Source organism: Nelumbo lutea, chromosome 4 (assembly GCF_056320005.1).
Source record: "Nelumbo lutea isolate HS-2025 chromosome 4, American lotus-T2T, whole genome shotgun sequence".
NCBI classification, from domain to species: domain Eukaryota; kingdom Viridiplantae; phylum Streptophyta; class Magnoliopsida; order Proteales; family Nelumbonaceae; genus Nelumbo; species Nelumbo lutea.
Window position 1 is genome coordinate 48,688,596 of NC_142687.1, and position 25,633 is coordinate 48,714,228.

Here is a 25,633-nt window from a genome sequence, read left to right on the forward strand (position 1 = left end):
TTCATTGATCTAGAGTAATCATATGATAGAGTTCCTAGAGAGATAATATGGTGAGTCTTGGAAAAGAAAGGGGTTCAAAGTAAGTATATAGACCTAATTAAGGATATGCATGGTAGTGCAACAATCAATGTTAGAACACTTGTGGGACAGACATTAGATTTTACAGTAATGATAGGTCTTTACAAAGGTTCAACACATAGCTTTTATTTATTTCCACCGATCATGGATGCCTTTTTTTTATATAAGCACGCATGGATGAATTGAGTAAACATATTCAGGAGGAGGTCCCATGATTCACAATGTTTGCTGATAATATCATTTTAATTGATGAAACTAATGAATGATTAAATGCAAAATTAAGCTTATAGACAAATGCCTTAGAAACATAAGGTTTTAAAAGTAAGTAGAACTAAAATAGAATATATGGCATTTAAATTTAATACCAATGGGAGTGCAAGTCAGGGTACACTTGTGATTGGAGACGAAGAGATTACTCAATGTTACCTCTTTTAGTACCTTGGTTTGATAATTTATAACAAGCGAGAGATTGTGGAGGATGTCACCCATAGAATTAGAGTAGGATGGGCAAAAAGGAGGAAAATTCTGTAAAATGGTTGTATGGTCAGCTATGTTGTGATAGGAAAATATCATAGAATTAGGAAAATATGTTGTGATAGGAAAATATCGTAGAATTAGAGCAGGATGGGCATCTGGAGTTTTATGTGATAGGAAAATATCACTTGGATTAAAAGGAAAATTCTGTAAAATGCTTGTAAGGTCAGCTATGTTGTATGGAGCGTAGTGTTGGGTAGTCAATAACATGTCAAGAAATTGAGTGTGGCAGAAGTGCATATGCTGAGATGGATGAGTAGGAATACTAAAAGAGGATAAGATCAGAAATGAAGTCATTTGTTGGAAATTGGGAGCAGCTCCAATAGGTGACAAAATGAGTGTAGGTAGACTATGGCCTGTCTATTGAGGGTTATGTGAAGTTAAATTTTGATGGTAGCAGCCAAGGTAACCATGGCCCTCTGGAATAGGAGTGGTAATGAGAGATACAAAAGGCAATGCCATTGCATTGTTCTCAGGCCCAGTGGGTATGGATGACTTTGTTATAGCTGAATTGCTTGTTGTATTGCAAGGTGTACATATTGCAAATGAACTGAACATGATAAATGTGGTGATTCAAGGAGACTCTAAATTGGTGGTGGGATGGCTCAAATAGCTAGAATCCATAATGTGGTGTTATAGGAATGAGATGAAAATATTTAAATGGCTTACTAGAAACATGAATTTAAGGCTACAATGGGAGAGGATATTGGAAAATGAAATGGCAGATGCATTAGCTAAGGAAGGGATGATTAGAAAACAGGTGTATTGGATTCAAATATAATTTGTATTAATGTAGCCAACCCCATATAGTTGGGATAAGGCTTAGATAATGATGATGATGGTTTATATGCACATCATAGGCTGGACCTATTGTACATGTAGTGCCTTCATTGCTTGTAACCTTTGTATGTATTCTCGTTTCTTCACTAAAATTTCACCAGTTACTGATTAAAAAAATATGATTGGTCTCTTAACTATTGGATATTTTAAAGTGTTCATATTTCTAGCTTAAGGCTTTTGGGCCTCAACACGTGTTAAGAGTTTTGATTGCAGTAAGTGGTAGTTTGGAGGTGGGATATTGTTGTGTATCATGGCTATTGTTTGTTTCTGTGCTTTTCATAGTTTGGAGGTTGGATATTGTTGTATTTTGTGGCTATAATTTGTTTTTTGGGTTTTTCTTTATCTTTTGTTGGGAGGATCTATGCTAGTTTTTATTGTGATATAATCTCCTATTTTGTTTTGTTATCTTTTTCCCATCATTTGTTTATTCTCTCTTGTTTCTGGTATATTTCTTTACAGGCTTTTTGATAGTAATGAATTTACTTGATGACATTAAAAGGATATCTAACTTTTGTGTTAGTTTCATGTGTGTCGAAATAAGCAGAGGGAGATTTATCCAGCATTGATGTTATTTCCAGCAGGCGTAAAGAATGCTGTTCCCTATCAAGGGGATACGACTGTAACCAATATTATCAAGTTTATAGCAGAACATGGAAGTCATTCTGATAATATCAGTAATAGTAAGTGTAGCTCTTCTTGGAGTCAGTAATAGACATCTATAATTGCACTACAGTAGTTTGATAAATGGGAAATGCAGAATCTTGTCATATTTTCAGCTTCTTGTACTGTGTAACATGAGAATTTTCATCTTAGAAGGCCTTTAATTCTTCTAGCCTATCATCTTAATTTGGTAAACATGAAAAAACTTATTCATTTGTTTTTACTGCTTTACTTTTCTTTTATCTAAGTTTTTGATTAAAACAAATAGCCCTTGGCAACAAGGTGGGCTTTATACCTCTCAATCCGACCATCTACATGATACTTTTTAGTGTAAACCCATTTACAACCAACATGCTCCTTCCTAGTAGGTAAATCTACAATATCACAAGTACTGTTCTTACAAAAGTGCTTTTATCTCAATCCTCATAGCATCCCTCTATTCTGGCTTAGATACTGCTTCTAATACATTCTTAGGAACAAGTTGGGATGAATTGGAAGTTAGGAAGGAGTAGTAGGAAGAGGACAACAAATTGTAAGAGAGGTGTTTTGAAATGCATTGAGTAGTACATTTCCTTTTACCCTTTCTTAATGCAATGGGTAGGTTAAGGTTTGAGAACGAAGGCACTAGTGATTGTTGTATAGGAATGTCCTCTCTTTAGTGATTGTAAGTGTTGGGGCCTCACCTAGAGATGGGGGAACAAGTTGCGCATGTCTTAATCTATGTCATTGGTACCACCTTTGAAGAACAGGAAGTGTAGTGAACACAAGAGGACTAGCACAAGATTCAACAAGAGCTGTTATGGGTAAGGTAGAAACAAACAACTCAATAGTGGGCTCCCCCTCAAAAGAATGAGTATAAAAAGGGACAAACTCTACAAAAAGTGACCTCCATAGAAGCCAATTGGACATGTCCTCTCTTTAGTGATTGGAAGTGTTGGGGCCTCACCTAGAGATAAGGGAACAAGTTGTGCATGCCTTAGTCTTTGTCATTGGTACCTCCTTTGAAGAACAGGAAGTGTAGTGAACACAAGAGGACTAGCACAAGATTCAACAAGAGTTGGTATGGGTAGGGTAGAAGCAAACAACTCAATAAAGGGCTCCCCTTCAGGAGAATGGCTATAAAAAGGGACAAACTCTTCAAAAGTGACCTCCATTGAAACAAACTGGTGCCCCTACTAGGACCAAAGCAACATCGATTCTTTTGTGTGGGAATATACCCTAGAAAAATGAACTTCTTGGCTTTGTGTTCAAACTTATGTCTTTGGGAACTAGGAACATGAACATAGCAGGTGCATCCAAAAACATGTACGGTAATGGAGAAAACATCAAGGTTTGGAAAAAGGACACTAAAGGGAGACTTGAACCCCTAGAAGGCATATAATTAATAAGTAGCTGTCATCATTGCATCACCCCAAATTCTTATAGGGATGTGAGAAGCAAAAAGAATACTTCTAGCAACTTCCACAATGTGGTGGTTCTTTCTCTCCGCTACCCCATTTTGCTTGGGAGTATGAGCACAAGAACTTTGGTGAACAACTCCGAACTTGTCAAAATATTCCTTAGCATTATTGTCTGATCGGAGTATTTTGAATTAGGTGTCAAATTGGGTAAGCACAAATTCAGGGAATTATTAAACAAGCTTGGGTACTTAAGCACGAGAATGCATAAGATAAAGCCAAGTATAGTTGGAAAGGCACCCACACATCAACGCTAACAATGTTAAATGGAAAAGTGGATCTTTTATTACTTGCAAGATAAGAGTTTCTACAATGCTTTGAAAAGTCACAGACTCACAATGTAGACTTGATAAATTGGCTTCTTCAAATAATGTAGGAAACAAAAGCATTAATGAAGAAAAAGAAAGATGACTCAAACGATAATGACATAACATGACACAACTAACTGCCTTTTACACTATAGATCAAAAAGTTGGATTATGAGGTTGTACTTGGCTCTACTCAGGCATATCTAATAGAGATACCCAAAAGTTAGTATATGGTTTGTAGAAAGAAGAAAAGAAGAAGAGAGACTGTCGAATGAGAGGTGTGTGTGTTACTGTTCACACCCTTAAATCTGATATTTATATTTTGAAGAAAAAATTACAAGAAATCCCTCACTTGAGTGCCCAAATGCAAACAATTAATGAAAAGACCAAAAACACCTTGCACAAGTATTCTTAACACCCCCTCAAACTAAGCATCTATGCCAATCATACCCAGCTTGACAAGGTTCTTGACAAACTTTGGATGGTGTACACCTTTATAAAGGTGTTTACCTCAATATGTTTTGTACAATCATGTTGAACAGGGTTATGAGCAATGCTTATGGTTGCTTGATTGTCATAGTACAGCCTTGTCCGAGTATTAGCTTGTTTGCCCACATCTATTAATAAGATCTTCAACCAAAGTAGTTTAATCACCTAATGAGCCATTGCCCTATATTCAGCCTTAGCACTAGAATGGGCAATGACTGATTGTTTCTTACTTCTCCAGGAAACCACAATGCCTCCAACTAAGGTAGTAACTAGAAGTAGATCTTCTATCACCAATGGACCTTGCTTGGTCAACATTTGTGTAAGCCACAATCTTTAGGTAACAATGATTGGAGTACAACATTCCTTTACCAAAACACCCTTTCAGATAAGCTAAAATTCTATTAACTACTTGCATGTGATATGCTCAAGATTCATGCATATGTTGGCTAATCACTCCAACAACATCAGATATGTCAGGTCTTCTCAAGCAAAGATACAAGTTATATTGGCTAACCACTCCAACAACATCCGATATGTCAGGTCTAGTTAGGCAAAGATACAAGAGATGTCCCACCCATCTTTGATATATTCCTTTGTTTGGAAGTACTTCTCCTTTAGCAACACTCAACTTGTGGTTAGGATCACTTGGAGTTTTTATAAGCTTCCACCCCAATTTCCCAACTTCAGCGAGCAAGTCAAGACATACTTCTTCTGTGAAAGAAAGATTTCCTTATTGGATCTTGCAATTCAATGCCAAGAAAGTATTTGAGATCACCAAGATCCTTAATCTTAAATTTTGAAGCAAGGAACGATCAACCCTTCTTATATAGAGAATCCAATCTTTAAGATAGCATTTCTAGTTTGACAATGTCATTACCATATTCTATTGACATTGTTATTCCACGATCAACCCTTCTTATATAGAAGGTATGGTTTGTTTGAGATTTAGAGAATCCAGTCTTTAAGATAGCATTCTAAATTTGACAAACCAGGCTCTAGGGGATTGTTTGAGCCCATACAAATAACAATGTTGATAGTGAGGTGGTGGGTGGCAAGTGACATGATCACCCAAATAGAGTTCATTTTAGCAAGTAGAGCAAACTTTTCCAGATAATCAATGCCATATGTCTGAGTGTATCCTTTGGCCACAAGCCAAGCCTTGTACCTCTCAATTGAACCATCTGCCTTGTGCTTAACAGTGTACACCCACTTGCATCCAACATGAATCTTATCCTTGGGACAAGTAACAATCTCCCAAGTCTAGTGAGGGGAGTGAATTGCCTCTGTAACACTACAAGGGATGGAAATAGAAGAAATAACAAAAATATAGGCACAATAGGAAGGTGAGAGAGGGTTGAAGATCAAGATTTGGATCAGAAATAGAATTATTAAGGACTCCATCTCTTGGTTCATAGCTTCCTTTCAGTGAGAGGACTGCATTGCCTTTGTAACACTACAAGAAATACTAGAAACATAGGCACAATAGGAAGGTGAGAGGGTTTGAAGATCAATATTAGGATCAGTAATAGAATTATTAGGGGGTTGAATATTGTTGAGTCTAGGAGATCATATTGTGATGGACATTCAGCTTTAGGAGTCACCCTCTTACTGCATCTGATGAAGAATTGCTACTAGGACCGAGGTTGATACATAGGAGGGGAAGGAATACCATTGTTACAAGGATAAGATGAGGGAGGAGGTATAGGGATGGAAGCAAGAAGACAAATGCGAGTTTGATATTCACTTGCATTCTCCCCCTAAAGAGAAGGGCGAGACGATTGGAAAAAGGAGGATGACTTTAGAGAGGTAACATCCTTAGAAACATATATCTTTCTAGAAAGAGGATCAAAACATATGTTGCCTTTCTAGATAGGAGAGTAACCAAAGAATACGCATTTGATTGATTTAGGCTCCATTTTATGTTTGGAAGGACTCATATCATGAACAAAACAAACACAACCAAAGATCTTGAGGGGTAATTTAAAGAAATGTTCATTACGGAGGAGAAAAGTTGATGGATGAGGGCCCTTAATGGAAGCTGGTTAATGAGATATATATCCGTCTTGATAGCATCAGTTCAGAAACATCTAGGAACATGAGTTTTGAACAATAAACCTCGAGCAACTTCAGCCACATGTTTATTATTCCTCTCAACAACCCCATTTTGTTGAGGAGTATGACTACATTAACTTTGGTGAATAATTCCCAGGTCTTCATGAAACCCACACAAATGGCTCTCAATGTATCCCTTGGCATCGTCAGATCTTATTATCTTAACTCTTTTTTCAACTTGTGTCTCCACCACATTCATGAAGTTTTAATCAATCATAGGAATCTCATCTTGGCTTTTCATCATGTAGAGCCATGTATACCTATTGTAGTCATCAGTTGAAGAGAGTGGAGGATTTATACCCATCCATGCAAGGGATAGTGTATGGTCCCCAAACATCAATATGTATCAAATGGAAAGAAATATCATTTCTTCTATTACTTGCAAAATATGTGGTTCTACATTGATTGGATAGATGACCAACTTCACATTTAGGATTGAAGTTTGACATTGAGCTAAACAAATTTGGAAACAAAAGTTTTATAGAATTAAAAGACATATGACCAAGACGACAATGCGATAGTTGCAAAAGACCCATTTTCTCCTTAGAACAAAACTCAGTCTGGCTTGACAGTCCATGATCTAAAGTTACATAAAAAGGTAGACTCCATTAATTTCATGCCCACTTCTAATCGTCTTCCTCGTGCTCAGGTCCTGCAAAACAAAATGGGTAGGAAAAATGTCAGAAAGCAATTATGGGATTTTGTAAGGGAATTGATAACAAATTTTTGTGCAATTGTGGTACATGAACAAATCTAAGGGATAGGTTGTGGCCTTGTGGGTTGTTTGACTTAACCCTGACTTAAGATAGGAGTCTGAGATGCATCATCAATAGTAATCTTACCCTTCCTCGGTGTTAACATATATGAGGTAAATCTGAAGGCATACTAGTCATATGGGCACTAGCTCTATTGTCTACAATCCATGGGTTGGTAGATGTGGAACAAGCAAGTGTAGTACTTAGCATACAAACAAATGGATTACAAGAATCAGAACCATATGAGGAGTATATGCCACCCTTTTCTTGCTACAACTGGATTGAATCCCAATTTACCTCTCCATGTGATGGTAAATTTAGCAGATTGGGACCACTCTAAAATGTTGAGTCAATTAAGTTTAATAGTGGTTATCATACACTGGAAATATTTGCATAGCCTAGGAGCACATTGAGACTCATCATCAAGGGATATTTTGTTGCGACTAGATAAAAATTGGTAAGTAGTGAATAATATGGAAACACTAGTCATATGATCAGAGGAACTAGAATCTATTATCGAGTGGGTCCTACAATTACCTGAGGTAGAACCATAGTTCGTAGTAGCATGAATACTTGAGTGAGCATAGGCAGAAGTGGAGCCATTTCTTGGTGGAGGAGAAGTTGAAGAGGTAGATCGAGGAGGAGCTCGAGGAATTGTCTCCATCAAATCAATTTCCTACCCATACATAGCTATGGGCTTCTTCCCCTATCTAAAATTATTCACATTGTTCTTTAATTTATAAGCCCTAGGAACATTCAACTTCTGTAAGTAGGTCTCTTTAACACTATCTCATACCTCCTTGGCAGTGTTTACCCACAGGTAATGTTGATTGATATGAGGTTGCATAGAATTCATTAAGTAGTCTACTACTGTGTAATTTTCCTACATCCACTTCTCATAGGTAGGATCTTCCTTAGGTTTTTCCTTACTCCCAATTATGTATCCCCATTTTCCTTTACTGTAGATATGGGTTTTTATTGATTGAGACCATGCCAAATAGTTCTATCTAGCTTCATAGTAGTCACTGCCCCAAGCAGTCTCCACAGACCCCATAGCTAAATCTGGAGTCTATAGGGTATTTTGTCTCAACTCCCCTAGCTAAGATAAAAAACACTAACCTTAAGTCAAACTTTTTTCATCATAGTGAAAAACTAGGGTTTCACAATACCCGACAACATGGGAGAAAGAGAGAACTTATAGCCACTCCTAATCGGGACTCCTGAAGCTTCTCCATCCAAAGTTGATCTCAGGTCAATAAACTCTCTTATAAGCCCCAACAACCAGCTTCAAACTTTATCTAGACCTCTTAATATGATTTCTCCAGCCAACTAGGGTTTTCGGGAAAAATCTCCAAGAACCTGTCTTGGGCTTCAATCTGAATCTTTAATCTTCTCCAGAAATCTCCCCCAACTGGGCAACATCAATTTTCAATTGATCATCAACTTATTTCTCCTAAAAAGAGAAAAGCAGGAATTGGGAGCCTACTCTGATACCAAGAAGAAATATAATAATCCTGATTTTAGAGAAGAAAATAAAGAAGAAAAAGAAGGAAGAAGATATTTTTATTACACAAATAATCCTGTTGTGGTTTGTTTGTTATGTTCGTGTTCATCCTCTTGATTTAAACTTTATCCTCATGCTCTCAAGTGTATTTTTCTAGTTTATTTTACTACACAGAAGAGATATAACTGTTATCACATATCTTCTTGCATTAAGCACTAATAATTTAACAGTGGATAAGATGGATTGGTAAAACAGGATTAATGCAGCTGATCCCATATGATGGAGTGCAATCCGATCGATCCTAGCTGTCAACGATCTTGCCTCTTGTTGGAGCAAAAGGTGCCTGAAACGGAGAAGAAAGCGAGTAATCTTTGGGGAGGAACCCGATGAGAGTGCTCCGAAGCTCAAGTTAGTATTTCCTCAAAGGCAAGATAAAAAACCAGATGGCGCAAAGTTATTACATACCTCCTTGGGGGGGGGGAAGAGAGCCTTTTATTACCACTTCGTGCACTCACTCCCAATCTCCTGTCAGGTCGGGTATCATTACCTCTGCACTTCTGCTAGTTCGGGTGTCATCACCTCTGCTGGGGCAGACAACCGCCACTGCTCTCTTTGTTGGAGCCATCTCTGTGACTGGAGGTGGTGGTGGCAGGTGGCTGTTGAAGTGCGGCTGTCAAGCGTTAGATCCTAAGTCAGTCAGGTGTGCCGCCTCAGGATACGGACTCCTTTGGTGTCAGGTCAGGTACGGTTGTTCAGTTCGGCGTCTTGGAGACGAAGTGCTGGAGTGGTGTGCGAGGTGAAGTCTTGAGTTCGGATAGAGGTGTGGCCCGAACTGCCCTGGGGCGGGCCAGTTCGGGTTGTTGCCCTTTGCGCTCCTCGTAAGGCTCAGGGTCAAGAGGTCGGGCTATTGCTTCTGCCACGTGTTGAGTGGTCGAGAGGTCGGGCCAAATCTTCCTTCATTAATTGCCCCCCACTCCTTGCGCTAAGGGGTATGCCCTGGCGCGGGGAGTTCGCAAGGTGGCGGGTGGATTTGACCCATACTTCGAACTGGTTGACTGATAGCGCGAAGTGTGCGTTCGTCAGGAGATTTCTGGGTTTCTCGAGTGCCAAAAAGTCAGGAAACATGCCAATTTGTCTTTAAATGCTGGGAGACGTCACAACACACATTATTTCAAAATATAAAAAACGCGCCGCTGGGAGACGTGACATCAGGCGTTATTTCATATTTGAAAAATGCGCTGTTGCTGCCTTTAATGCGGGGAGACATGCACCAGCGCTGCTTCAGTTTCAAAAGACGTGCGGCTAGTCATGTCTCGGTCTTAGGAGGCGTGCGGTCTGCTTGATCGTGGGCTGTTGGATTTGCCTCGATCAGAACCGTCGGTTTTCGGTCACTGTGGGTATAAATAATTGGGGACCCCAGTCGCTTTTCATTGCCATTCTCCTGCGTTTGCTTCTTGAGCTCACGTCCAAGTTTTTAGCTCGTGTCAACCTTCCGTAGTCCATTTGCTTTTTTCGAGTGAGTCAGCACTTTCTTCCTGGTATTATTTTCCTCCCGATGTCTAGCTCGGACAACTTAGACAATTCTTCGAGGGGGTCAGACGGCCTTAGTGAACCCGAGGTAGAGCTCGAGGAGGAGCTCGAGGAAGAGTTCGAACCCGTAGGCCGAGTCGCCTCGGGTAGTTTGGCGTCCTCCTCCCGTCGAGGTCGGACGTTAGACAAGTTTGGGCCCTCAACCATGACGCCTGAGGGGCTTTACTCCCTTATCACCCAGTTCAACCTACCTAGGGAATACGCTTACTTTATACCCTCGGGCGGCTTCCCTTGGGAACACGGTCCCAACGAGATCGTGATATTCCGGGAGCAACTCGTCGTTGGGTTGCGCCTACCTTTCCACCCCCTCATCGTCGAGGTTATGAACCACTTCGGCGTTACCATCAGCCAACTCCACTCGAATTCTATCCGTAATTTGGTTGGGACTATCTCCCTCTTTTGCGAACAGATTTTGCCTTTAGACCTGGAGATCTTTTCTTCCATTCTAATGCTTAAGAAGCAAGCGGGTCCCCTTCCCAGGCGTAGGCGGGCGTACTACCTGTCTCCTCGCTCGGGGTTCAAGCTTTTACACGATCTTCCCAACAAGGTCCTGGCATGGAAACGAGACTACTTCGGGGTGTGGAGTGCAATGGGGTGGCCGTTCCAAATCGGGTGGGGGATGGCTGCCCCCAATGCCGGTGTTACGCTAGATAGGGAGACGGCGAAGGGCCTCCTGAGTTCGGGTAGGTTCCTTGCTCAGAGAATTGCCTTTTGTTTTGCTTTCCGTTCTTTCATTTTCCTGATGTCGAGCTCTTTTTGCAGGTGTGATGGACGCAGAAAAGACTTGCGATGGGAACCTGTTTCATGCCATGAAGAGGAGGAAGCGAGTTGCCAAACGGACTCGTGCCGAACTGCCCCGAGATGCAGAGCCCGAGGTACCGGGCTACCCACCAGTGGATCCACCCAAGGTGAGTTCAGGAGCGTGCTGTCGTCGAACCACGCTCTTCAAAAAAGTAGGGAGGCCGTTTACCCTGAGGAGGTCGCGGCGTGGACCGAGCTTCCTTTGAACCATGTAGTTGGGCGTGCTGCCTCTTATGCCATGGTGGTAAGTCAACGACTTCTTGTCGGGCTCCTTGTCATTACCTTTCTTGCTATTATGCTCTTTGAACATTCTTGTTATTTTTCCTTTTGGTAGGTGAACTCCTCCATCCATGCCTTAACGGCCCAAGCGGGAAGGAGCTCGAGGCAGGCACGAGCTGCCGAAGATGCTTCCCACGCTGCCGAAGCGGCTTCTCGCGCTTCACAGGCTAGATTGGCGAGGTCTCAGAGAGACACTGAGGCCATGGGAGTGGTGGTGAAGCACATGGCGGACCTGAGGCTGGACTTGCAGCATCAGGTCGAATACCTTCAAGAGGATATTAGGGAGAGGACAAAGATCTTTTCTCAGGGCATCGAGGATGCCAAGAAGAAGGCCGTTGAAGACTATACCGCCTCGCCGCATTTTCACGACTTGATGGTGGGCTCGTACAGAAGGGGTTTTAAACTGAGCCGGTGGATGATCAGGAATACGTACCCCGAGCTCGACATCAGCACCATAACTACTTCGCGCATTACTTAAAAGATGGCCAACGTGGCTGATGGTGAACCAGATTCTGAGGATGAGGCAGGACCCTCGGGTATCGTCGACGTGCCTTTCGAGGGTGAGGACTGAGATTTTTCGGACTGCTGGAATTATTATTATGAAATGTTCTTTTGATTAAGTTGTTGTCACCCTCTTTTTTCCGAACTGACTATATTGCCGAACTGACCGTATGCCTCTGATGATGAGATGCCGAGGTCCTTATCAGTTTGCTGTTTTCACTTTGCCTGTCAGCTTGGTGTTAGCATTTTGCTTTTGCGTGCCCATGCCGAAGGGGTGACTAAGTCTTATGGTGCCGAGGTCCTTGTTAGCTCATCATTCTAACCCTCAGGCTCTGATAGCGACTCCTAGTCTACTTCGCTTGGTAATTTATAGGTAGTATCGTCTTAAGTTAACGACGTTTCATGCTCGGGGTACTTGTTTGCTCTCTAATGTTTCGAGCTCGTATGCTCCCCCGAGCGCTCTCTTCACTCGGTAGGGCCCTTCCCAATTCGGTCCAAGTATGCCCACGCCGGGCTCGGGTGCCATGATCTTACGGGAACCAGGTCGTCGACGCGGAAGTTCCGCTTTTTTACTCTGGCATTGTAGTACCGAGCTACTCTTTGCTAGAGAGCTGCGGTTCGGATGTATGCGGGGTCTCTTACCTCGTCCAGTAGGTCGAGGTTGGTACGTAGCTCGTCTCCGTTTGTCTGATCGTCATTTGCTTCTAGTCGCAGTGTAGGTACTTCGATCTCTATCGAGATTACCGCTTCAGTGCCGTAGGTGAGGTTAAAGGGGGTCTCTCCCGTGGCGGTTTTTTCCGTAGTTCGGTGAGCCCATAGAACACTTGGTAGCTCATCCGCCCACAACCCTTTAGCTCGGTCTAGCTGCGCTTTCAGTCTGCGGAGGAGAGCTCTGTTCATCACTTCTGTTTGACCGTTTGCCTGCGGGTGCACGACTGATGTGAAGTTCTGCCGAATCCCCATATCTTGGCACCATTCCTGAAACTTGATGTTCTTGAACTACTTGCCATTGTCGGAGATCAGTATTCGAGGTAACCCGAAGCGACATACTACGTTCTTCCAAAAGAAGTTCTGTACGTTTCGAGCTGTAACTGTTGTGAGAGGTTCAGCTTCTACCCACTTTGTGAAGTAATCTACCGCCACTACTAGGAACTTCCTCCCACCTGTTGCTGGCGGGAATGGCCCCAGGAGGTCGATGCTCCATTGTGCAAAGGGCCATGGACTGGTGAGATACTTGAGGTCGGCGGCAGGCTGATGGTGGATATTGGCATGCTTCTGACACTTGTCGCATTTTCTGACAAGCTCGACAGCCTCTGCCTTCATCGTTGGCCAGTAGTACCCTTGTCGAAGTGCCTTCTGGGCGAGGGCCCTACCCCCCAAGTGTCCGCCGCACAGATCTTCATGAGTGTCGCAGAGTACGAGCTCGGCTTCGGCAGGTCGCAAGCAACACGGGTAGGGGAGCGTGTAGGACTGTTGGTACAGCCGTTCGTCTATTATGACATATTTGGCTGCCTGGTGCTGCACTCTTCTGGATGCATTGCAGTCCGCAGGGAGGGTCCCATCTAGCAAGAAGCTCACGAGTGGGTCGATCCAGCTCGGCTCTGCTTCAAGGACGGGAGCGACCTCCTCTGCCCCACTGATAATGCTAGGCCGAGGTAAGTCCTCTATGTACACGGTTCTCATGGTGTTGTGACTGATGCTGGCTAACTGGGGCGTCGACCTTAGTGTTCTCTAACCTTGGGATTTGCTTGATGAAGTGTGACTGGAAGTTGAGCAGAGCCTCCTTTACTTTTGCCAAGTAGGCGATCATAGTTATCTCGTGTGCTTCGTATTCGCCCGTAACCTGGTTGACCACAAGCTGGGAATCGCTGCGGATAACTATGTGTTTCGCTCTTACCTTTTGCGCTAGGGCCAACCTAGCTATCAATGCCTCATACTCCTCGTTGTTGGATGCCGCGAACTCAAAGCGTAGCGCGTATTCCAATTTCTTGCCACCCGGGCCGCGCAGGACTATTCCAGCCCCGCTGCCCTGTTGGTTCGAGGAGCCATGTACGTGAAGGATCTAGGGCTCCTCATTCCAGTTCGCTTTTGGCCTAACTAGGAGAGATGCCACCTTGGCTGCTACCTCACGGGGTTCGGACTCTATTGGCATGGGAGCTCCGGGCGCACCCGAACTGGGGATCTCGGGCTCAACCGGCATTGGGATTTCAAGGCTGAATGTGCACTCGGTGATAAAATCTGCTAAGGCTTGGGCCTTAATAGCAGTTCGTGGCTTATACTGGAGGTCGTACTCGTTGAGCTCGATGACCCACTTCGTCAGCCGGCCGGAAACCTCAGGCTTGAGTAAGACTTGCCTCAGAGGTTTGTCAGTCAAGACGATGACAGTGAGCCTGAAAATATGGGCGGAGTTTTCGAGCTGCACTTATCAGTGCGTATGCCAGCTTTTCTATCTGTGGGTATCTCGTCTCTGCTCCCTGCAGAATTTTACTAACATAATAGATGGGTTGTTGGACCCGATCTACTTTTATTAGTACCGAACTGACCACCTCGTCGCTTGCCGAGAGGTACAGTTCTAAGACCTTGCCCTCCTCGGGCCTGGTTAAGACCGGCACACTAGCGAGGTAGTTCTTTAGCTCGTCGAACGCAAGCTGGCAGTCTCGGGTCCATTCGAACCCTTTGCCTTTAATTGCTTTGAAGAAAGGCAGGCAGTGGTCTGTTGACTTGGACATGAAGCGGCTTAGAGCGGCTATGCGACCATTTAGCCTTTGAACCTCTTTTACTTTTCGGGGTGGTCTCATATCTAGGATGGCCTTTATCTTAGTCCGGGTTGGCCTCAATACCGCGCCGATTGACGATGTACCCTAGGAACTTACCCGAGGTGACTCCGAAGACACACTTGTTTGGGATCAATTTCATGCTAAATTGACGCAGAATTTGGAAGACAGAATCTAAGTCTTGTATTAATTCTTGTGAAAACTATGTCTTGACGACCATGTCGTCTACATAACATTCTATTTTCGTGCCAATTAAGGGCTGAAACAGCTTATTCACAAGTCTTTGGAAGGTCGTCCCAGCATTCTTCAGTCCGAAGGGCATGACCTTGTAGCAGTACAGGCCGAACTCGGTTTTGAAGGTGGTTTTTTCCTCATCAGACTGGTCCATTCTGATTTGGTTGTAGCCCGAGTAGGCATCCAAGAAGCTTTAACAACTCATGTCCCGAGGTCGCGTCCACTAGGCAGTTAATTCTGGGGAGGGGGAAGCAATCTTTCAGGCAAGCTTGGTTCAGGTCGGTGTAGTCGATGCACATGCGCCACTTGCCGTTTAACTTTTTTACCAGCACTGGGTTGGCTACCCAGCTCGGGTAATGAACTTCCCTTATGAAGTCTGCTGCGAGGAGCTTTTCAACCTCCTCGTCGATTGCCCTCCAACGCTCTGGGGCTAAGTTGCGTTTCTTCTGTCTAATGGGTCTGACTACAGGGTCAGTATTAAGTTTGTGAGTTATAAGGCTGTGGTCAATACCGGGCATATCGGCCACGGACCATGAAAAAATATCTAAATTTTGAAGTAAGAAACTCACCAGTTCGGTTCGTAGAGGTTCCTGGACGGAAGCACCGATCTGTAGTGTCCAAGTCGGGTCCACAGCTGAAGTTGGGATTGTGACCGTTTCTTTTGTGGGCGAAGCTCGTTCTTCACCTTGCTCCGTAAGCCGCTCCAGTTGGAGGTCGTTGGCCACCTTGGTTTTTCCCTTCAAGGCGACAACATAGCACTTGTGGGACTCTAGCTGGTCGCCCCGCGCTACCCCCACACCGAAGTCTGTAGGAAACTTCATTGCCAAGTAGTAGGTGGAGACCACTGCCCGTAGGACATGAGTGATTGGCCGCCCTATTATGGCATTGTATGGGGAGGGGGTCACAACCACCAGGAAATCGTGGTTAAGTTTGACCGCACAGGGCCAAGTGCCGACTTCCACAGGTACTGTTATTTTCCCGAGGGGTCTGACTTCCTCTCCACTGAAGCCCACCAGAGGAGTCTTTACGGGCTTTAGCTCGCTTCTCTACAACTGAAGCTGGTCAAACGCCGACTTAAAGAGAATGTCCACCGAGCTGCCTGAATCAACAAGCACGCGCCTGACTTCGAAGTCGCTAATCCTTAGTTTGATGACAAGCGCATCATCGTGGGGGTAGTGGACCCCTCGCGCATCGTCTTCAGTGAAGAAAATTGGTTCCTCCGTCTTCGGCCTCTTCGGAGGGTTTTGTTCTTCTCGGGCAGCTTCGCGAACTGACGCCCGGGCTGCTGCCGAAGTACAACCCGCTACCATCGAACCTCCCACTATCACGTGGATGGTTCCTCGAACTGGCCTCTCTTTCGGAGGCTGTCTTTGCAACGGTTCGGCCAGCCTGCTGTTGGACTCAGGGGCATCCTTACCGTGCTCCCCTTGCCGACTTGTCTTATTATTATTATTGTTATTATTATTATGCTGTACAAAATTTCTCAAGTACCCGCGACGGATGACTCCCTCTATCTCGTCCCGGAGATTATTACAATGTTCGGTACTATGACCATGGTCTCTATGGAAACTGCAGTACATGTTTTTGTTCCTCTCGTTTGGGTTCCCTTTTAGGCGAGGTGGCCATTTTACGTATGGGGCGTCTTTGATCGTCATCAAGATCTCAGCCCGCTTCGCGTTTAAGGGTGTGTAGTGCGTCCAAGCAGCTAAGGGAGCTTGGAACGGCTGACTCGGCTTCGTCTCCTAGGCTGGATCTTTCCTTCTTCTGTCACCTGGGTTGGAGGGCTCGCCTTCCCTCTTCCTTTTCTCGATCCTGCTTTCGGTCCTTTGGTTGATCTCCTCCTCTGTTCTCATGAATTTATCTGCGAGCTTGAGGAATTCAGCTACGGTCGCGGGCTGGCTAACTACCATTTGCCACTTGAACTCCTTGTGTGTTACTCCTCTCTTGGCTGTTGCGAGCTGCACCGCAGGGTCCAGTCGCGGTATCTGCAAGCACGCATCATTGAACCGCTTGATGTAGCCCCGAATAGACCCTCTTTCCCTCTGGACTACTCCGAAGATGCTCTCCTCGGTACTGAGGCACCGCTTGCTGGTAATGAAGTGCGCAGTGAAGACCTGCACGAACTGGGTCCAACTTCTTATTGATTTGGGAGCCAGGTTCCTGTACCAGGTGCGGGCCACCCCTCTAAAGTTGGTAGTGAAGGCTACGCACATGCATGATTCATTGGCCCTTGCCAGTTGCATTTGGGACTGGAAGGCATCGACGTGGTCGTTGAGGTTGAAGGACCCATCGTACTTGTCTAAAGGGGGGAGTTTGAAATCTCTGGGCTTGGGGACTGCAAGGAATTCTGATGAGGGGGGGGGGGAAGGGACTGATAGAATAGGGGCAGCTTTTACCTCGTCTGAGCTTGTCTCTTCTTTACCTCAGAGCTCGGGTAGGACACGGGTGGCAGTTCGGTGACTTCGCCGGCGTCTTCGTTGCTCAGTGGGCCTGGTATTGGCATTGCTGGCCTCTGTGTTGCCGAGCTCGATGGGCCCACACTGTTGGTAGTCCGCCGCTAGGACGCTGAATCGGTTCTCTGTGGGTGGGAGCTCAGACTTGGAGTGCTGAGGTGCTGACTTGGCAGGCGAAGTTCCCGATCTGTCGGTGAGCTGCAAGGCGGGGGTGATTTTTCTTTCCCCCCGGCCCGGGGATGAGGCCTGGCTCTTGGGGGGGTTCTGAAGTTGGGAGGCTTCTCAGTTATGGTGTCCGCCCTGAGGGGAGGGCTTAACCGGCTTTGGAGCGGGGTGCCAAGGTGGAAGCTGTGGTTGGTTCAGAGGCAGTTGGGGGAACTACTGCTGATAGTGATACTGAGAGATGTGGTGCAGTACTTGGTGCTGCTGGAACTGTTGCATTTGGGCTTGCATTGCCCGCATGCACTGCATCAAGTCATCAAACTAGTTTTGGCTAGTCGCTAGGGGGACAACGGTTGGTTCGATAAAGGTTGTCTCGACAAGGAGAGGAAGGGGGACGTTCATGGTGGGAAGGTTCACGGGCGCCACTGTTCGTGGCACATTCAGGCTGGGGATCCCATCCACCGGAAGGGGGATGGTGAACTGTCTGATGCACACCACGGGGACTTGAAGTTGTTCCTTGGTGGCGTTTATCTCCGTGCTACATCCGACATTGCTGGAAGAAGCCATGAGTGTTGGGGTTTCTTAGAAAAAGGGGTTATGAGAGTTTTAGAGGGAGGCTTTTAGAAGCGTTTTCCCACAGACGACGCCAATTGATGGAGCGCAATCCGGCCGGTCCTAGCTGTCAACGATCTTGCCTCTGGCTGGAGCAAAAGGTGCCTGAAAAGGAGAAGAAAGCAAGTAATCTCTGGGGAGGAACCCGGTGAGAGTGCTCCGAAGCTCAAGTTAGTATTTCCTCAAAGGCAAGATAAAAAACCAGATGGCGCAAAGTTATCACATACCTCCTTCTTGGGGGGGAAGAGAGCTTTTTATAACCACTTCGCGCACTCACTCCCAAGCTCCTGTCAGGTCGGGCATCATTACCTCTGCACTTCTGCTAGTTCGGGTGTCATCACCTCTACTGGGGCAGACAACCGCCATTGCTCTCTTTGTCGGAGCCGTCTCTGTCAAGCGTCAGATCCTAAGTCAATCAGGTGCGCCGCCTCAGGATACGGACTCCTTTGGTGTCAGGTCAGGTACAGTTGTTCAGTTCGGCGTCCTGGAGACGAAGTGCTAGAGTGGTGTGCGAGGTGAAGTCTTGAGTTCAGATAGAGGTGTGGCCTGAACTGCTCTGGGGCGGGCCAGTTCGGGTTGCTGCCCTTTGCGCTCCTCGTAAGGCTCGGGGTCAAAGGGAGAGTTCGGGCTCCTTTTGGGGAGCTCGGACCGCTGGTTCCTCCTCTCGGAGCTCGCGCCTTGAGCATACTGCCGTGCCGAGCTGTTGCTTCTGCCACGTGTTGAGTGGTCAAGAGGTCGGGCCAAATCTTCCTTCATCACCATATAATTGGGATAAGGCGTAGATGATGATGTTGACATATCTTCTTGCAAGAAGATCATTTTTACGGATGTCTTCTTTGAAGCTACCATTTTCTTTGTTTCTTGGGGGGATTCTCTTCAAGGGGAGAAAACTACTCCAATGAAAGAGATGATGAATGCCCTTCCTAATTATTTCAGTTCATCCATTGGTCTTTGACTCTATTAAATCTACATCTCTAAGGGTGATGATGAGGTAATTAGCCAAGAATTACAAGTTTAAGCCAAGAGGAAAAAGGGTCAGTCAGGGGAATAACTACCCCAAGATCATCTTTTGGATTTAGGTACTGTTTCTACTAGTTCTCCTAAATTGTTTTCTAGTTCTATTGTTTCTAAACCTATTATTCCTTCTATTGTTAACCTTTTTGATATTGACTTACCAATTGCTGTCAGGAAAGGAAGTGATCTTGTAGTCAACATCCCATCCTAGGTTATGCTTTTATCACTTTGTTTCTCCTTATCATAGTTTTGTTGCCTCTAGTTTGAATCTGAACCCATTATCAGAGTTTTGCTACTATTCCTAAACCCATTATCATAGTTTTTTCTTGCTAGTGTTTCAAATGCATTATTCGAATCTGTATGAAGAGATGCTTGTATGAATGGATGAAAGCATTGGATAAAATTGGAACCTGGGAATTGGTTGATTTTACCTCTTGGAAAATGCCTTGTTATGTGTAATGGGTTTACATTGTAAAGGATCGAAGCCAGATGGTTCAGTGGAGAGGTACAGGGTGAGACTATCTACCGAGGGGTTCATGTAGACTTGTGGTATTGATTATCAAGACACATTTGCCCCAATTGCTAAGATTACTTCCATTAGGGTTCTTCTCCCTATTGATGCAAATAAATCTTGGTTCTCCGCCACTTTGTGTGAAAAATGCATTCCTTAATGGAGATTTACAATAAGAAAACAAGAAGTTTCCATTAAGATTTAATTATTCTAATGCAAAAGGGAAGGTATGTAAATCAAGGAAGGCTTTTTAAGGGTTGAAAGCTTCCCTTAGAATTTGGTTTTAAGAGGTGTAGTGGTTCTATGAAAAAAATAGGGTATAATCAGAGTAAAGACAATTATGCACTCTTCATTAAGCAAGGGCTTGGCATTCCTTATATGTTTGATGACATTGATGTGATTGGAGACAATAGTAAGAAAATTTAGCAGCAGCTGAAATCCTTTCTCGGGTAGGAATTTTAAATTAAAGACATGGAGAACTGAAGATACTTGGTGTTAGAATCGAGAGTACAAGGATAGTTAAGTCTTTTGTCTATCTAATTAAGATTAAGTTGTCTATTTTGTCTGGGTTTAAGTTGTGTGTCCCATACTTAATGAGGGACAAATCTGTCTTTTGTAATCTAATACAAAGACAGTTGTCAAGGTGATGCCTAGGCGACAAGGCGCCCTTGGAGGCTCGCCTCGCCAAGTCGCCTAGCAGTTTTGTACACTGTCTTATAAAATACTTTTATGTTGTTACTTTTTTGAGATTATAATTATAAAATCGACATTATTAAACAAAAATATTCATTTTTTGTGTTTATAAACTAATTTCTTTTTATTATTTTCTTATTTGTTAGGGTTTAATCAACACAAACATTGCTAACTGCTGTATTGAACCCTCAAAGACTTCAGAATTTGAACCAATAAGTAGGGGAAAAACTTGAAGTTTTGTCTAATCAACACATTTCTTCCTCCAAATCTTCTTCTTCTTCCACCTTTTCTTTTCTTCTTTTCCTATAACAAAAATAGGGGTTCAGTCCCTATATTTATTGAATTTTCTTTTCTTTCTTATTTTTCTTCTCATAAATATGTTGATTTTCTGGACATAAACATGAAGTTTATAATTTTCTTATGAAAATTATGTATTAGTTATCAAGGAAAGATGGTTATGGAACCTAGGGAACTACCTAGGATATGTATTTTTCACTTAAAAAAATCCACTGCCTAGGCAATGCCTAGGCGCCCACCTAGGCAACTAGGTGACAAGGCACCCCCCTATCGCCTAGCCTTGCCTTGGCACCTTGAAAACTCTGTACAAAGAATATAAATATAAAGTGGGTCGGCTGAGAGAGAGTGACTTTTCTTCTTCTCAGACCGATTTCTTCCTCTCTTCTCTTCTTCTTCTTCTTCTTCTTCTTCTTCTTCTTACTTCAGACCTAGAACTTAGAACTGAACTAGGGTTAATCGAATTATTCACATGGTATCAGAGCCCTAGAAATGAGTTTAGGACTCGGTTCTTTTTTTCCTCTCCCTTCGTCCTCCTGCTCTCAGACTCGAGTCCGTGTTCTTACACTTGTCAGCCCAAGATTTTTCCATTACACCAAGTAACAGTTCCTAAATAATAGCCCGGAATTCATCATCATCCAAACCTTATCCCTATATGGGGTCTGCTACATAAATCTTGTTTTGCCATTCTGTTCTGTTTAATGCTATATTCATTATTCAATTATTGGTGCTTAAATTGTTTCTTACCAGCTCTTCACAGGGTATGTGCCTCACTTACCAAAATAGGATGCCAAATCAGCATCCTATATTCCCTGTTAAAGGTTTTATATATTCTGAAGTACTCTTGGTATCTGGATAAACAGTATTTGTATCCTACTGATAAGCCTGTTCCTTGGTTTTGGTAGAGATCCTTTGGACTGGAGCAGAAAATGGTGGCAGGAAGATGGACCCCTCAAAAAATTCTCCAACCCCAACTCATGCAATGACTCCTGTTTCAAAGGCCGAATATCATGAGGTCCTCTTAAATGACAGGATAGCAGGTGAAATATCCAATGGAAACAAAATGGGATTGGAGCCATTGCATGACTTACATGAAACAATTCCTCATGTAGTTGTTGGCTCTATCCTTGCTGCTACAGACAAGCTTCTAAATGCACCCCCATTTGATAAATCCTTGATTCTCATTGTGAAGGTGGATCGTGAAATAGGTTTTCAAGGTCTGATTATCAACAAACACATCAAGTGGGACACTTTTCAGGAATTAGATAAAGGGTTAGAATTGCTAAAGAAGGCTCCTCTATCATTTGGAGGCCCACTGATGATGAAAGGGATGCCTCTTGTTAGTCTGGCCCAAAAAGTTGCAAATTCAGAGTACCCAGAAGTTCGCCCTAGTGTTTATTTTCTTGATCAGTTGGCTACAGTTCAAGAAATTGAACATTTGAAATTGGGAAACCAATCCATCAGTGACTACTGGTTTTTCTTAGGTTATTCAAGTTGGGGATGGGAGCAACTTTTCAATGAGATTGCTCAAGGAGCTTGGCATATCGGTAATGACAGTTATAGGGAACAGTTGGATTGGCCGAAAGTTGACAATTAAGGTCGTTATCCATTGACCATCCAAGCCATCTGCAGTATATAGCATTCACTGTGATGGAGCTTTTGGTTTCCATAGACGGGAATGTTACAATAGCACTGGAATGATAAAGAAGGATATGGTCAAACAGGTTGGTATTCATTACTGATTTGGAATTTCTTGCAGGATTTTACTTTAACCCACACAATTGTACAGTTAAATTAAATGTTATATTAGTTCTTTGCATTTGTATCAGAAAACAAGCCTTTTGAGCTCCAATTTACTTGTCATTTACATCATAAAGAATATATATGGGCTGACAAGTCTAATTAATCCCTTTAAAGAAATAAGAAATCATGCGTTACCACATCTGTCCGATGTAATTTTTATAAGAAAAATAATCTTCATTGAATCTCTCGTTCTCACCATGATTAGACGATGAACACATGGTACTCATGGAGCATAACTATGATATTTTGACACATTTTAACATCTTCGCTTTTGGGAAATTGTTGTTACATCTCCACAAATGACAGCCTTTCAGTACCTGCTTTACTTTTTCTTCAACACTGAGTATCTGACACGATGGATACATTATTCGACAGGAAATTTCAGGTTTTATTAAAATCTCTAGTTATGTTATCAGTATACCTTAAACCATGATCATTACAAACGCAAGGTTCAAAATATTGAAAAGGTAATTTCAAGAGATACACATGGGTATGCTAGAAAATTATATAAATAACACTAAATGAGTCTCAGATTACAAATACATGGTATTAAATATGTAAGGTTCAAAGTATCGATACGTATTGGCCCGTATCATTTCGGGAGCTCCCCAATATACCCCTACAGGAGGTGTATCGGGGTTCTGATTGGTTCAGTGGGTGGAGCCTTAAACAGGCTCCTTTAAACTGGTTTTGAAAAAAAAATAAAAAAAGTAAAAAAAAAAAAACAATACGGATATGGCCTGATATGCTTGAACGTATCGATATTTTGAACCTTGGTGTATCTAAATTTATCAGAAAACTAAGTATAATTTTTATTAATATTCATAAATATATACACTTTCAATCTAGAGCTGGTTATCTTGATCAGGCATCATAGATATCTCTGACTATGAATAATGTACATTAACAAATGTATCATATATTCATGTATAGTGTGAACCATCAGTGTGGTCATTAGATTTTTGTCCGCTGACTTAATTTGAAATCGCCACTCAACGGATTAAGGGAGTGAACATCTCTTAGGAAGCTATAAAAAAGAAGAGAAACAAGCCCAAAGGATTGGTGATTCCAATCCTTCTGTGTCAGAGGTTGAGTATAAAGAAACCTCGAGTAAGGGAAAGGGGTTAGGAATCCTCTTAGGCTTAATTCAAACTGGGAAACCGATGTGATTGGGCTCAATTTGGCTTATTCTCAGAGAAAAATAGCAAAAAAACACAGATTAAATGCTTGGAGAATTTTCTAGCATTCTTATAAATCACAAGTTAGAACTAAGAAGATAATAACATTTGGGGGATTTTTTATTTTATTTTTGGGTATTTGATGTCATGCATCATTAATAACTTTCCCTTTGATCCCTTTTCCCCCAAAGTGCTGGTTGTGGGATTCGGTTCTGCATTAACACTGAAACAAACCAGCTAAGACACCAACGAGCCAGCCCTCGTTTGGGGGAGTCAAACTCCCCTTCTTGTACCTTCAATGAGAGGCTAAGGCAGCTCTTGCTAGGCAGGGTTTGAAATCGATTTATTGATGTCCAACACTCTAAATTACGAGAGACGGACTGAAGAGTGAAGAGATTGTCCTTAACAAGCAACACTTCCAGTCGTGTTCATTGCTTTGATTATGGTTGCCATGGGGAATGACAATGAGCAGGGCTTAGAAGGAATCCTACACATTCTGCTTGCGTATGTTGGAAATTGGTGCTCACCCTTTAAAGCCGAGCTCTCTACCTTCTATGGACATTGAATATGCCAGCCACCATTTAGGGTCCATTTGGTTTGTGAGAATAGAGGTCTGGAATCAGAATTGGAATGGTAGGGTGGAATCAGAATTCTATTCCCATTTCTGATAGAATGGTATTGTCCCATTTGAGGGAATGGCCATTCCCTCCTCCCTGGGGAACAAGAATCCATTCCATCCAATTCTGGTTCTGATTCCCAGCTGAACCAAATAGGTTGGAGGAATGGATCATTTTGATTCCAACTCCGAGGGTTTTAAACTCCAATTCTAATTCCAATTCAAATGGGAAACCAAACAGACTTTTACTCTTTTCCACGTTTTTGTTCTGCCCCATCAGATAGGGGAGAAGCTTCCATTGCCGGGAGGGGGGTTTGAGTCAGTACCCCTTAAATCCAACTCTAATGGTGGCTATCAAATGGGTTTAACGGAAAAAAAAGTGTTAATTCACACACACACAAACCAATGAATAGGGGCCTTTCCGACAATTAGAGAATCTAGGGTGGTAAATCAGGTGCTAAAATGAGTTTTGGGGTGCTTGGTTAGCTTAAATTGGGGTTTCTGGGCCTTTCAATTGTTAATTAACACGAAATGTCAAAACAAAATTTTTGGGACTTAGTGGTTGATCTACAAAACTTTTTGATGAAGTTTCAATATTGATCAAACACTCAGATTATGAGTTTTTTTTTTCTTTGTTGGACCTGGGACGGTTTGGACTGACAACAGTTACGTGGTAAATTTTGGCGTTTATTGGGTTTGTTTTTTTTCCCTAGGAGGGTTTTATGAATGCAAAGAGACAAGAGTTCAATGGTAAAATCAAAATTGAAGTTCAGATTGTGTGGTTTAATCATTGATCAGTTTTTGTATTGAACCAGCTTGGAACGAAACTTTGCCAATTTAGTGGTGATTGGGCTTCACAAGTGGCTAAAGGGGTGGACAGGAGTTTTGGGATATGTACTTAGAATCTCATGGCCAAGTCTGATCGTTGATACAGTGTTTAGATGGAAGGGTTTTTTATGTAGGCCTGTTTTGGGCGATGATTGTCGTGTTGGGAGAGTCTTCTGAATGTCCTGTGTTGATCGGTGAAGTCAGATTTGATGTTTGGATTAGGTGGTTTGTATTTGTTTATTGCCTTGTGTTCTTCTTTTCATCAGATTTTTAAAAGAATTACTGAAATGTTAAAATAGGTGAAAATATAGCCATTATTGGGTAATTGGCATGCTTAGTTATTTTAAAGAGTTAGAAATCCTTATGATCAATTAATTTTACACTTAATTGAGAAATTAGAACATTAATGTATAAATTTTTATTGAAAGGGGAGTAATGCACACCCTGTTTAAATTAAGGTTTGAAATTTCGATATATATATCGTATTGGAGGCTTTTCGATATGTCCCTACACAGGTAGGGGTGGATTCAAGCCAAGCTGAGATGAATATTTG

General features: G+C 43.0%; 1 protein-coding gene across 7 annotated transcripts in view; it reads left to right on the forward strand.

The window, feature by feature from the left end:
* LOC148855649 (uncharacterized) overlaps positions 1-22,597 on the forward strand; it is a 69,596-nt gene extending 46,999 nt beyond the window's left edge. For 2 of the 7 annotated variants that reach the window (XM_088940962.1, XM_088940963.1), the window contains exons 7-8: positions 1,973-2,132; positions 21,561-22,597. In XM_088940962.1, the coding sequence (XP_088797088.1) occupies positions 1,973-2,132; positions 21,561-22,252 (852 nt within the window). In that variant the 3' untranslated portion in view covers positions 22,253-22,597. Of the gene's footprint in view, positions 1-1,972; positions 2,133-8,992; positions 11,011-11,089; positions 11,373-11,462; positions 11,883-21,560 lie in introns of those variants that run through there. The other 5 variants (XM_088940964.1, XM_088940965.1, XR_016094800.1 and 2 more) reach the window with 4 other exon arrangements.
* The last annotated feature ends 3,036 nt before the right edge of the window (positions 22,598-25,633 follow it).